This window comes from Triturus cristatus, chromosome 1_2 (genome assembly GCF_964204655.1).
Source record: "Triturus cristatus chromosome 1_2, aTriCri1.1, whole genome shotgun sequence".
NCBI lineage: Eukaryota > Metazoa > Chordata > Amphibia > Caudata > Salamandridae > Triturus > Triturus cristatus.
The window spans coordinates 990,716,025-990,730,088 of NC_140580.1; the positions used below are offsets into that span (position 1 = coordinate 990,716,025).

Below are 14,064 nucleotides of genomic sequence, written 5' to 3' on the forward strand. Positions count from 1 at the left end.
TTACATCAGGTGCTCGATTCTAACATCACCTCCTCAGTCCTACGTCATTCCAGACCTTACTTTAATAGGGACCCTTCCTCCCCCAAGCACAATGTGGTCTTCTTTAAAAACAAAGAAATCACTTTCTCACTCTCAAAGTACCTCCTTCTCTGTAGGCTCCACTCTCTCTTAGGAGCCCAAAAGAGGAGGACACCTCCAAAAGTCCTGTTTCTTTTCATCTTGCTTCTGACGGTACCACAAGGACCTGGCTAGAACTGGTCTCATTTTTCTAGTGATTAACCTTTGGAGCCAGTATTGGCTAGGAGCCGGGCTCTGTGACATAATTCGCACCTTTTCATGAATGACCTGGCCCTAACTAATATTAGGGGATTGGAACTTTCTCTCTTGGCCAGCTCTTGCTGGAAGTTTAGATGCTGCATGTGCATGCTCAATGCTTTATTAGCAGTACTCAGCACGTGGCTCCAGGTAGGTAGAGTGAAGCCAGGCTCTCTTAAAGAGGTCCTGATTAAAGCTGAGATTTTTTTACCTGCTATCAGGCTGACAGTGTGCGTCATCAGAACATGTTGCCTTGCCTGACTGGTGTCTGTCTATTTGCCTGATCCTGGGCGGGGCCAAGTTCAGTGTAACGTAGAGAGGCAGTGATGCGCCTTCAAGACATTTCCCATCAGCTCCAGATCAAAGGATTCTGGTCGAGTGTTTGGCTTATTTATTCATGTCCTGTTTATTGGGCGCTGAGCTATCCATCTTTTCTCATTATATAAAAGGAAGATGGAATTCATATAACTGGTTTGGCAGCTTGAGGGCTTGCTGTAAAGCTCTCTTGTATGCTAATTGTGACTGTTGATGATAAGGAAGTGTTTTGCACTTTTGTCATCAGGCCTACGTGAGGTGAAGGTCTTTTCCTCCTGTGAGACAGTGCAGAAGGTGGACATAATACCTGTTTCATACCATATCTCTCATTTCACCAGGTTAATAGACACCTATGGTCCTTGGCGCATGTTGTAGTATGAAAATCCAGATGCAGACAAGTTGTAGGTTCCAAGTAGTTCTTTTATTAAGTTTCAGTTATAAATGTAGAAAGATGGTAGTAGGATGGTAAATAAGATGGAAGTAAGATAGTAGAGTAGCCCCACCAGGAGCAGTCTCCCTCTGCTCAGCCTCTCATCCTCAACTGACTCTCTCCACAAGCCCTCACACCAACATTCCATAACATCACCCAACATTCTTCCAGTCAATAAGGCTGAACAGATGGGAGAATATTTAGGCAAAGAAAGAAGAGAGGAATTAACCTTACAACAGCGCACTTGTATTTCAGATCCTTTTTAGGTTGAGCTTAGGCAGCGTGCACTTTTGTTACGGTTGATGACAAAGTACCACCATTCTCGGGGGCTGCCTGCTGTTGTTGGCTTTGCCCATGCTTGTGCCTCAAATGTGCAGGCATTGTCAAAGCCAATATCCACAAGTGGCAGGAAGTGAGGGGACAGTGGGAAGTGGGGAGACAAAAGCGGGGATGGAAGCTGTGGGCGGTAAGAGGAGAGTTGAGAGATCACTGGACAAGCAGCAGAGGGTGAAGTGTGGAGAGAGAGTGAAGGGGGAGAGCAGTGGATGGTTGAGAGCACTGGTTTGCAGCCTTGCGCAGTGATACAAAAGAGAGGGATGACAAGCAAAGAGAGAGGTAGGGACGTAAATGAGTCCCTCATATACTGCAGTACGAATGCTGAATAGGAAAAAAAAAGGACACAGAAAAACAGAAAGTATCATTTAATGAGACTTCCAGTAACACGTGAGTAGATCTAAACTGCGATTAACAACGTCTCCAGTGAACGCGCACGCTGCAGAACCGCCAGAGCTCCTTTCTGCTCCAATGAAATATCAAATGCACAAAACTATTATAAAACCCTTTTTAAAGTGCTCCAAGGCCTATCTATCCCCAGCAACATTATCCCTCCTAGCTCACTCTCACAGGATCAATGTGTGGAGCTGGCAGATTTCTTTGTCGGCAAAGTGACAAACATCTGCCTCACTGTGGTCACAGGAGCAAAGGGCTCCACTCTACCTGGAAATGCTTGTTGTAACCTTACCCCATCCTTTCTCCGCGCAAAGAAGTAATGTCATTGGACATTACTTTGTCATCGGCCCAGCTACAATCTTTTCTTCCCCTGGATTCTGCCTGTTTCCTGGACTTATCGGTGTCTATTAAATCAGGCTCCACATTTGATACTCTTTCTCCATCCAAGCTCAGCACTTTGAGCCCACATCTCTCATCTTTATAAGTGAATCTTTTGAATTCCTCACTAAGTGAAGGTCATTTACCTAAAGCTTGGAAACACATTATGGTGCTCCTTTGCTGAAAAAAACTCGTTTGGACTCTTTTTATGGGGCCAACTAAAGAACCTTCTCTTTACTGCCCATTCTTTCTAAGATTTTATTTTTTTTAAAGTTAACATCCAACTAACCTCGTATGTGGAAGCCCACAATGCCCTTCACCCTTCCCAGGCAGGATACAGAGCTGAGCACAGCACAGAAGCGCCCTTCTAGGAGTCACAGAACATCTTTGTTGACTCCCAGATTGGGGCGGCATGGCCGTGCTGATCCTATTAGATCTCAGAGCAGCCTTTGATACTGTGTCTCATGACATTATTGTCGATAGATTGGCTCAAACTAGGCCTTCCAAACACGGTACTTGCCTGGTTAAAATCCTTCTTGTCGGACCGCACCTTTCAGGTCTTTTTCACCAACACAGCATCAAGATCACACTCGCTTACCAGGGATCTGCCCTTAACCCCATGCTTTTTAATATTTACGTCCGTCCTTTGGCGGACCTAGTAGAATGATCCAGTTTGACCCTATTTTCTTACACCGATGAAACCCAGATTATTTTCCGTCTGTCATCGGAACAGGAAGCTAGCTCAGAAGATCTTAACTCCTGCCTCAGCCATGTTGCATCTGGATGAATGCCAACTCCCTAATATTTAATGGGGACAAGACAGAGGTGATGATACTGGGTAAAAACCCACAGCTTTGGGTTTCCCAAAACTGGCCTTCCACTCTGGGCAGTCTCCCCGAACCTGCCAACATGGTATAGAGCCTGGGCTTCTGGCTAGATTCCACCTTGACTACGAAGTCGTAAGCAGCCAAGGTTACATCTTTCTGTTTTGCCACAATGAAATGGCTCAAAAAGTTCCTATGGATGCTCTCCTTCTCCGCTCAGAGAACCGTCATTCAGGCCATTATACTATCTAGGCTGCATTATAGTATCATCTTTTATCTGGGTGCTGATAAGGCAGTGATTAGACGTCTTCAGATGGTCCAAAACACTGCAGCTAGGCTATTTCAACTCCCCAAATACTCTTCTGTGTCTGGTCTCCCTTATGATCTCCACTGGCTCACAGGGCCCAAGTGCATCAACTTCCAGGCTCTCTGCTTCATGTACAAAATCAAGCTGTACTCAAGCCCACAATTTCTACAAAGGCTGGCCGTGCCGTATCATCCTTCCCGCACATTTCATTCCAGTAACCAGTCCCTCTTTTCAGTGCCCAAAGTCAGATGTTCTCGAATGGATGGTCGTTCATTGTCTTTTCTGGACCCCAAGATGTGGAACACTCTTCCTGAGTCTATTAGAGGCTGCAACTCTCTAATCTCCTTCCGTGAGACATTAGAAACGTAGCTATTTTAGGTCACGTTCTTAGGCTACTGACTTCTGTCCTCAAGCGCTGGACAACCTTACAGGTAGCTATGCGCTATATATGAACTTCAATAATAATAATAATATTAAGTCAAATGACACAGCACAAATAATCCAATGATTTAAGTCGGGAACCAAAGACCATCATACATATGTTGGTAACATTTAGGTTTTTAGAAAACTATGGCTAAAGCTGGCTGTAGGCAAGACCTAAAAATGGACATTAAACCAGGAGAAGGCTGCTATTTCTGTTCATTGCCAACTAAAAAAACAGGTAGCTGCCTGCCTGCCATGTGCTGGACCTGCAACATCAAAGTACTGGAAGTCTTTTTTGTGACACAGGAATAAGGCAAGAGAGTGGATAATTATGTTTGCCACCGATATCCTAGGACCTAAGATACTATTGAATACCAAATGAATAATCAAGTGTTATGTTTGTACACTTGACTCTCTGAGAGTAGCTACAACAACTTTACAATGTCAAGTGGTTTATTATTTTAACCCCGGATAATAGTGCTATATAAACTTTTAAATACCTTGTTTCCCGCCCATTTCAATTATTCTTTGTCTAGTAAGTCTTTATTTATGAATGTATCTAGAAGTGGATTCTACCTCATGTGTATTAGGCCACTTCCTTAGTTAAATAGGGCATATCTCTTCTGTAGGCTTATTAGATATGCTTCTTAGTGCCCAAAAGTGCCGCAAGCACTTTTCATCCCACTTAAAGCACTGGAGATCGCTGATCAGACTGAAAAAGACACAAAGGCTCTGGAAGTTTACAATGTTAATTTGTAGTTGTTTAGTAAGTGATTCTTCTATGACTGCTGTTCTACTGGCCCATGTTTACATGCTGGAAACAATCAGTATATGTAGCAGCTAAAATGGGTAACATCCATTCTCTCCAAACAGAAATATCCCAGCTAGTTGATTGCATAGTGTTGCTTCCCAACAGAAGTAAGGAGGTAATACTCTAACGCCCTCATTACAAGTCATGGAATTCCACCTGAGCAGAAACCCCACGTGGTATTTTGCCACTCGCAGGGGCATATTTGCAAGCTCCATGCGCCGCTTGTGTGTCACTTTTTTTGACACACTGGCTATGCAGTGTGGTGCTCCATATTTACAAGGCCATATAAAGCTTCCCTGCGTGGCTTTTTGTGGCCCCTTTTCATGCAGCACTTTGTGTGAAAGGGGCATTCCATGAATGTCGCTGTGGGTGTTCCCACGCAACATCCATGGATTCTTCGGCAATCCCAGATTTACAACATTTCGTAAACCTGGGAATGCGTCAGATTCCTACACCTCCCCAGGGGAGGCGTAAGGAGGTGCAACGAGGAGAAAGACTTATATTTCTCCTCGTTTTTTCCTCTTTCTATGCGTGCTGCATTCTGCAGCACACATGCTTCAATATAAGTCAATGAGGAAACTACATACTCTGGCTGAACTATTTTTTTTAAATCTCTCACATGCGTGCCCTAAAATGTTGGCATGTATGCAGAAAGCACTTTTCAATTCTTTTTTTAAAGATATCTGCAGACCTTTTAGTGTGTTTGTTATAAAAAACATAATTCATTTTGGCATTTGCATTTTAATCACAAAATTTGCCACCCCTTACATTAAGTCAGAATTTGATAATATTGAGTCATGTAGTTGGAGTTTGCCATAAAGTACTGATATTTTATTCAATAAAACATATTCTACCCAGCTTTGCCTTAATGTACTGCTTGCTTGGTGTTTGCCCATTTTAGCTACCAATGCATGTATTTCTTCTGTCTCATATTAGTTGTAGTGAAAGGAGAAACAAGCATAAATGTGTAAAGTCAGCAGCTCTGCTACATTTTCCAGGCCCATGCATGATGTGCTGCTCCAGTCCATGTTTTTTCTTTGAATTTTGGAATGTGCAGTATTGTTAATTATAAAACAGGACTGTAAGTCTCAAAATCCAAAGAAAAACCCTGGAATAGAGCGCATGGACCTAGGAAAACTGGCACTTCACTTTAAATGGACCGGTACTGTCAGGTAGCGAGTACATGCACTTCTGGTTTCTTTTTTAGAGGAAGAGCACTTCTCTGCAGAGGTGCGGTGCTTTTAATTGGAGAGTACCAGCACTTCTCAAAAGCACTTCTATATTTCCCTTTCAAGCCCTGTATAAAGTTGAAGTCAGTCCTCCATTAAAGTGTCAATGTGTACGTTTGGTGTAATTTCCTCTGTACACTCATGACGGTCATGCAATGCCAATAGCCAATTCTACCGTCTAAAAGTGACAAATATTAACTGGCCAAACCTTTATCCCTTTAAAACTGAGGTCATTATACTTCATCATTATCTCAGAATTATGGCTTTCTTTTCAATGGGAATCTGTCCAAACTATTAATTCAATATAAAACAAGTAGTTTGCTTGTATTTTTGATCCCTAGTTATTACAAGCTCCTCAGGTTGCTGAGGTGTTAAATTGTGTTTTTGTCTCTGGAACACCTTCTGGAATTTGACTACAGTGATGTCTGGCCTTGTTTTGTGCAAACTTTATTATTTACATTATTTTTTCTGTAGTTTTTGTATAGCGCTCCAGCAGTCTCTGCACTCTTTCAGTAGGATTCGAGCAGGTGCAACAAGTACTGAGAAGGTATCACTTAAGTATGGGTTCGTTTGTAGAAAGTGTGTTTTCAGACATTCAACTTACTTTCCAAAGTCCAACTTGTGGTGGAGAATTCAGGGCAGTGACATTTCCACGGGTATAAGCCTTGCGAGTGGCATAACTTCTTATGCAAACATGCCTATCATCATTGAGAAGTGATAACCTGTCTTGGGGCCAGTTGAAACCTTCATTTATGCCTACCAGCATCTCCTCTGAGGCCGCAAATCCAGAATGCTGCAGCCCAGTTTTCACTGACACTTCAATCCCTTCTTTGGCTCCTATTGCGAAGGATTGCATTTTAAGGCGCTAACATTGTGCATTAAACCAATTATCAGTGAACTCCTCTCCCCTCCCCTATCCTCTTCCTGGACTGTGAATTACTAAATGGATAGAGCCAAGAGATCCAATCTTCAAATGACTTGTTGTTTTATGTGCCTGTTTAAATAAAGCTGCGGGCAATCCAAACTCTTTTTATATTAACCAAAATGAATATCATTTTAGATTCGGTAAAGCTTTGAAAACTGTTCTTTCAATTTTACAGCCATACTGCTATTTACAATTACTGCTTGCCTTTGTTGTTTTCTGATAGACTTTGATGCCAAGACGCTACATCCGCTGAACACATGCACTAGGTGTTCTAACATAAGAAAAACACCATCCCAGCAGCAAACACTCAGTTACCTGCACAGACATGGGTCTGAACAAGCATGGATACTTGCCTCCAAACCCCTTTACCCTGTGTTTAAAAGGTTTCACAAACTATAAATCCACCACTACTGTTTAATAGTGTCCTTGTCTCGATCTAACCCTTTGAAGGTTTAACGGTGGGCCTGACTCCAAAGGATTTTGCTCAGGGGGCGTAGAGGGAGGTTGCGTAACAAAGTTTGAAGACCACTGCACTGGCTGATTGTCCACTGCCAATATTTTCTCTGCTGCTAAATGCTTGGTTTTCCTGAAAGCATCTGCAAGAAGCAATGCCATGGTGTAAAGCCTGTGTTAGTTTCATCATATGATCTGTGTGGTATGTAACCCTCTTTATGTTCTTCGTTGCAGGGACAGTGGCCTTGAGTTGGGTAAACTGAGATCCCTCAAGATCCAACTACGTAGTTCAAAAGAGACAGACCAGCTGTGTCGAGCCTCCACTCGATTCACTCAACGAAGGCTGGCAGAGGATGCAATGTCTTCCCCGACGTTACCGCTGCAGGACCCTGGGAGGAATGTTAATGCTTGCCACTGCTCTTTGGAACTTAAAATACTTACTCTACTCCTTAATCATTGACGGGATGCAGCAGTCACCACCACTTACCATTTTGATCTGGTCTTGGCCCTTCCATGCACCCCAGAACATCAGCATGGACATCTGCTCAAACCTTTACAGCATGCCAAACTGCTGGCTAACAGATAACCATAGTGACATCAGTCATGCTGATGTAGTAGTGTTCCACCACAAGGAACTAGTGTCTAGGGGCATGGCCTTGCCTGTAGAGAAACGGCCAACAGGGCAACTATGGGTGTGGGCAACACTGGAGTCCCCTTCAAACACCCGAAACATTGATGCACTGAACAGCACTTTATTCAACTGGACAATGACCTACCGACAGGATTCTGATATTTCTGTGCCCTACGGGTGGCTGGTGCCACAAACATCTCACTCGTTGACCATCCCAAACAAGACAGGTTTGGTCTCTTGGGTAATCAGTAACTACAAGAAAAAGCAGGAGAGAGCTGCCTACTACAAGAATTTGTCAGCACACATCAATGTAGATGTATATGGCAGAGCAGTCAAGAAACCTCTTTGTTCCGAGTGCCTCCTTCCGACAGTCTCTAAATATAAGTTCTACTTGGCCTTTGAGAACTCCATCCACCAGGACTACATCACTGAGAAGATGTGGACGAATGCCTTTGCTGCCGGTGCTGTACCTGTGGTCTTGGGCCCACCAAGGGCAAATTATGAGCTCTTTGTCCCTGAAGATGCCTTTATCCACATTGATGACTTTGCATCCCCAGAGGAGCTTGCCAGGTTCTTGAAAACCATGAACGCAAGCAGATACCAGCAGTACTTTCGCTGGCGGAACAATCACACCGTGAAGACATTTGTTGACTGGAGTGAACGGTTATGTTCCATCTGTGTCAAGTACAACAGCCTACCACGAGGGAAAGTGTACCGAGATTTAAGTGGGTGGTTTAGGGGTAAGGATAAGTTCTAATAGATTATTGATTTCATGATATAAATTTAGACTAACAACTGTTGATGGAGTTTGAAGAATAACTCAGAAGCTATCTATAGCACAGCAGACGCAGTAGTACCCCGAAGGATTGTGAGGGACTCACTCCATGGTGATTATAGTTGCACTTTTGCTATCCAAACATGGGGCACTGGGGCCATTTTCATTTCTTGCATTGGGGCAAATGGCAACCTTGTCACACCATTGTCTATACTCAATTATTACTCATCAAAGATCTGTGATCTGTAACTGACTCTACCTATGAGATAGAACTATTGATCTAAAATGGATGCCTCCACTGCCAAGTAACCAGTGCAATAGTCAATACAATCTACCTGTTCTGAGGGGAGGTAAGACACAGTAATATATATCTTTAAATTTATCCCATCAATAAGCCAACAGCAAATAACTAAACAGTTCCTTTAATTCATTTTTCTGAAATAACAAATCCACAGGAGAAAAGTTTTAATCATGTTTCAATTGCAAAAATAAGGCCCTGGAATGTTGTTTACAGTTTCTCTTTATATGTCCTCATTGAGCACTTGCCTTATCTAAATGATTTTTATATCGTTCATCCTTTCTCTCCTCTTCGGGAGGGGCAGGATATCTTCCAATGTTCCCAATGGCACTTGAGTCCTTCTCCCTCTTGTCAATAATGCCTGGGTGATTCCTCTTCTCCTCAGTGCCTAGGTCTGTCTCACCTTCCCCATTAGTGTCTCACTCTCTCCTCTTTCCTCAATGTCGCCTTTCTATTGGTATCCAGCCCCCTCACTTCCCAGGCCCCTCTCACACTTTTCATTAGTGCCTGAGTTCTTCTCTATACATTAGGTCTCACGTCTCAGGCTACATTAGTCTCTGGTTCTCTCCCTACAGCCATCTTAGCTGAGGTGGACACAAGCCATCAGCTAGTATCTTGCCCTTGATTAACTGTGAGGCCAGTGGAGGTGCTTCATGTTTTGGGAAGGCGTTCAACAGCATACTCCAGGGTGCACACAGGGTGTAGTCCCATGCTATAGTCAAGGGTGACACTACCCCCACTTACCGGACTATGATATGATAAGCAGTTGAGGGAGATGACGTATTTACCACAGGAAGGCAAAGAAACAAGCAGCCCTTTCCCTGAAAACCCTTACAGATGTTTTACAGAGTGGATGCTATGTTCATATAAAAGAAATAGTGAATACATGAACAAAATGGTGGTTCCTCCCCTGATTCTCTAATCCTTCCCCACTGGACGTGACAGCCTGCACATACCTCGCCCCAAGACCCATGCACCCCAATCTTCACAGGTGTCTTATGGAACAGGGGAAACTATATTTGCTGTCCACCAATCAGTTCCTGACTGCCACCTTACCAGAGGTACTGGTCTGGTTCCCTCTGGCTCTAGCTAGTTTCTCCACGTTCCTTTCCGGAATACCCTGGGCAGAAATGCCCCTGACTGAAAGGATCAGTGTTTGCAATTGAAACCCCAGTTTCCTCGTGGCAGCTGGTAGGCGTGTTATTTCAGAGTGTGCCGCTAGTCTCCTTGTGCCCTTGTCAAAGGAAAACTGTGCCCTCGTATGACCAAGTGTAGGATTAGGACAGGATTATTGTTAAGATACGGGGATCAGAAGACACAAGGTTTAGTTAGGGTCAGGCTTAGATGTAGGCTCAGTTGTAGTGATCAAATAAGAGTAGGAGAGGGGAGCTGAAATACATTTTCGTTGTAAAGAAAATCATTGTAGTTTAGCTCTAGGAATGCAAGCATTCATTTAAGTATTCGTTGTTGAAGTTTCCCAGGAAATGTATTTTTCTACAGTGGCTTTTATTTGTTGTGGTTTGTCTGCTAAGGTAGTCTTTCTCACAATATAAATCAGTTCGACTTCATTCGGGACCCACTGGGGCATCCTCTCACTATATGACTTTGGTACACTGAGGTTCTTGTTATGGTGCACTTAGGATGAAGAAGGCTACTTATGCAGTGCCTGGATTGAAACAAAACTTTGTTCTAGGCTATATGGTATTGGTTTAGTTATTGATAAATAAACCTAACCCTGCGTCAGCATAACAAGCTGTACCGAATGCATGATAAATTGGCATGGGAGAGTGATTGCGAAGTGAATGATAGCTGTGATAATGAGCATGGTCAACTGTATACATGTTGAAATCTGTAATGCCGTAAGTATGCCATGGAGGCGCGTACTACCCATCCATAAAACTCTTCAGTACCTCATCAAGGGTAGTAAGTGCAATATCAACACCATAGCATATCATACCACGCCATACCATAGCATGCGGTATGTACCATGCCCTGCACCCAACCTCAGGGAAGGAGAGAATTTCCTATTCTACACCATTGGCAATGACACATTTGGTACTTCATCGTGGACAGAAACGACGAGTTGCACCATGGTTCTTCTTCGGCTATGTGAATCATCAGATACACGCTGCGCTTGTCTGTGTGGTATAGGAAGTGAGAAACAGCAGAGCAAGGACCTCTACAAAGAAAGCACCATCTTTTACTTATGTATTGCAGCCAGCTCAAAAGATGAAGCACCTGAGACCAGGTGCTTCATATGACACAGAACTGCTCAGTGATTGACTGTTCAACTGATGATTCAGTGTTATTTCCCTCCTAGGATCTGCCTGTGGTCTGCTGCCACCCTGCCTGGTGTGGCAGGAAGGTGCTGGTGTGAAGGCTCAGTGGAGAGAGGAAGTGTGAGACCACAACCTAAAAATGGAACAAAATGAGCATGTGTTGTTCCCGTTTCACAAAAAGAAGAATAGCTGAGGTGCAGTGGAGTGCAGTGGCTATAAACCAACAAGTATTCTAGGCGTGAACGAGTGCGCGCAGTATTTACCGTTTGTTCTATCCCTAATGAAGGAAGCTTCAATGAAATGCTCTTTTTATAGGATGAGAGCCTTCATCACCCAAAGATAATGTGCTTCATCATAGGGTTCCTCCTCACATTGGCCAGGGTGGGTACCAAAGTAAGCTGCTACCCTAATCAATGGGAGGCTAGTAATGTTCCTACGTGTGTACATTGTGGGGGAGTCCTATCGTGGAAATAGAAGGGAGAAAATTTTAACTAAAATTACCTACTGGTAGACTACAATCTTTGGGGCATATCAGCAACAAGAAGCGATTAAAATCACTAAGCGAGCTTAGCGCGTTTCAACTTAACGCCGGCTATTGCTGGATTCTATCGCAGAGATAGCAACGCCTATCTCCAATGCGATAGGAAATCCAGCGATAGCGGCGAAAGTGTGCAGTTATCGCTGGAAACCAAGCGACAACATGACGGCGATAATCAGAACCTTGTTGAAAGTGCAGGGTGGACTCATCCCTACAATCCACCTCCCATTGGATGTAATGGGTAAGTCAGTTCTGAAGCAGGCGTAAACAAAGCTGCGATAAGTGTGGTTAGCAATATTATTATCCGCGCTACGCGGGTTTGCGCCCTGCTTGCTGATAGGAGTAGCTCGTGTTAGCAACATTTCTCAGGTTATTTTACTGCGGAACGCCTACCATGCATCTCATTAGCGGTGAGATGCTGGGCGTTAAGGAAACAGGCTCTGAGGCATGGATTCATGCAATAGCGTGACCTTGCTGATCAAGCGATAAAATTATCACCGCTTTTCGCCCGACAACGGACGCTAAAGCGGCGATAATTTAATTGCGGCGCCTTGATGATATGTCTCTACATTCCTGACGCAAGTGAGTAGAGTTAAAACATGCATGGGGAAAATTCGACCCCATGACTCATTGCTTGTACCTGTTTACAATCACTTTTAACAAGCGTTCATCGACCTTGTGTTTTCAAGAAAAAATCTTCAAAAATGATGTTTCATCGGCCAATGTAATGGGTCAAAGATGGTGTGGTGTCACTTCCCTTGATACCATGGTGGTCATCAGGGTCAAGACGTATTTTCTGCCACTACTATGATTTCAGTGATGTGATAAAAATCAGCTCTAGGCACGTTGATGTCAGTCGAAACAATCACGCAGAGCACAGTTCTGGTGAAGTTCAAGGTACTTATAAGCACCCAGGACAAAGACTACTAGTGCCGCCAGCCTGGTTTTGACATTGCCTTTAAGAAGGTTTTTAAATTATTTTGTAAAACAAAGTGAATGTGTGTTCTGGAAAATGCTTTATTAAACCCTTAAAGTAGTGCATTTAATATTATAGTAATATCTGTTGTTAACAACGAATAGAGAAGACAATTGTGTTGTAGAAAGCGCCTTATAATACAGCACGTTAATGTTAAATGTATCCTTATGCCGAAAAAATATCCATAAATGAATATTCATAACCAAACATGCTGAGTTAGGGTAAAACTACAAACAAAACCATGTATGCAACACAGAATAAATTAAAATGTATACGCTGCAGGCATTGGCTAATGTGCTCCCAATAGAACAAGTAAAGACATTAAATGTAAGAACACATTCACTGACCATAATCAGCTGAAAAATATGAAAAACAACCACTTTATCACTTATAATCCCCATTTATAGTTAGCGAAACATAAATGTAAGTGCATGCGCTTTAAGAACGATGAGGAAAGCAGTCAAGTATAATATATGTGTGAAGCATAGCACTACAATGATGCTGGAGAAGCACCACTTAAATTATTAAAGTGAAAACAGCAAGCAACAATAAAAATAAGCTGATTAGCAGTTTTCCACAGTATGGTATGTAAATACCTGGTTTAACAAGGCAATGTAACACAAGAAACAAACTACAGGACCCAAAGTGCATTAACAGCTGTCAGCATTGCAGTAAAACACACAAAATAATACTATCAAAACAGAATATAATAATTGTGCAGCGCTATATTATAGGACTCTCATGTACAATGACACTAATAATATGAAGGAGGAGGGGGAAGAGAAGAGGGAAGGAGAAACATATATCCATACAGCAAAGGAAACTCAAAATGTAAAACTTTTATATGCAACTGTGGTGAAAAGGACCATGGTCATAGTTCTGTGCTCACAGTAATCACAGTGCCAGTAGTACCAAGGACAATAGTCTTTATTTTAGCATCAACTCATTTGAACACACCCACTGCTAGGGGATGGCAGAGTCCCTGTTGGGAGTGGTTATGCAGAACTTAGTGCTTGGGAGTCTTGCAGATCGCAGAAATGTGGAAGTGAACCCAAGATGCCTACCATTTGTGTCTATACCAACCAAGACATTGCATTTGGGCTGTAAAATGATGGACTTAGCTAAACTAAATCACGGCAGCAACATCCTCCATCAGCAGAACCTCTAAAGGACAACAGGCAACACAACTGAAGAAACCATCTATAGCATCAGAAACTCCATGGTCCAGGCAGTTCATATGAGCGAGATTTGAGGGTTTGGACCAAATGTTAATCTTTAAAGAGCAAAACAATGATGATTCCTAACTGTGAGATCCATAAAAGTAAACTAGTCCCACGGTCCGCAAGTTGATGATTGCTCAAATGACCAGCCACTTTCTCCATTTCCTTGAGTCTTGGGGCTTGGTGACTGGCATGTTGGATCTGAGGT

General features: G+C 43.0%; 1 protein-coding gene across 2 annotated transcripts in view; it reads left to right on the top strand.

Moving 5' to 3' along the window:
- FUT7 (fucosyltransferase 7) overlaps positions 1–10,584 on the top strand; it is a 46,851-nt gene extending 36,267 nt beyond the window's left edge. For both annotated transcript variants that reach the window (XM_085611163.1, XM_085611172.1), the window contains exon 2: positions 7,374–10,584. In XM_085611163.1, coding sequence (XP_085467289.1) covers positions 7,493–8,527 — 1,035 coding nt within the window. In that variant the 5' untranslated portion in view covers positions 7,374–7,492 and the 3' untranslated portion in view covers positions 8,528–10,584. The remainder of the gene's footprint in view (positions 1–7,373) is intronic.
- The last annotated feature ends 3,480 nt before the right edge of the window (positions 10,585–14,064 follow it).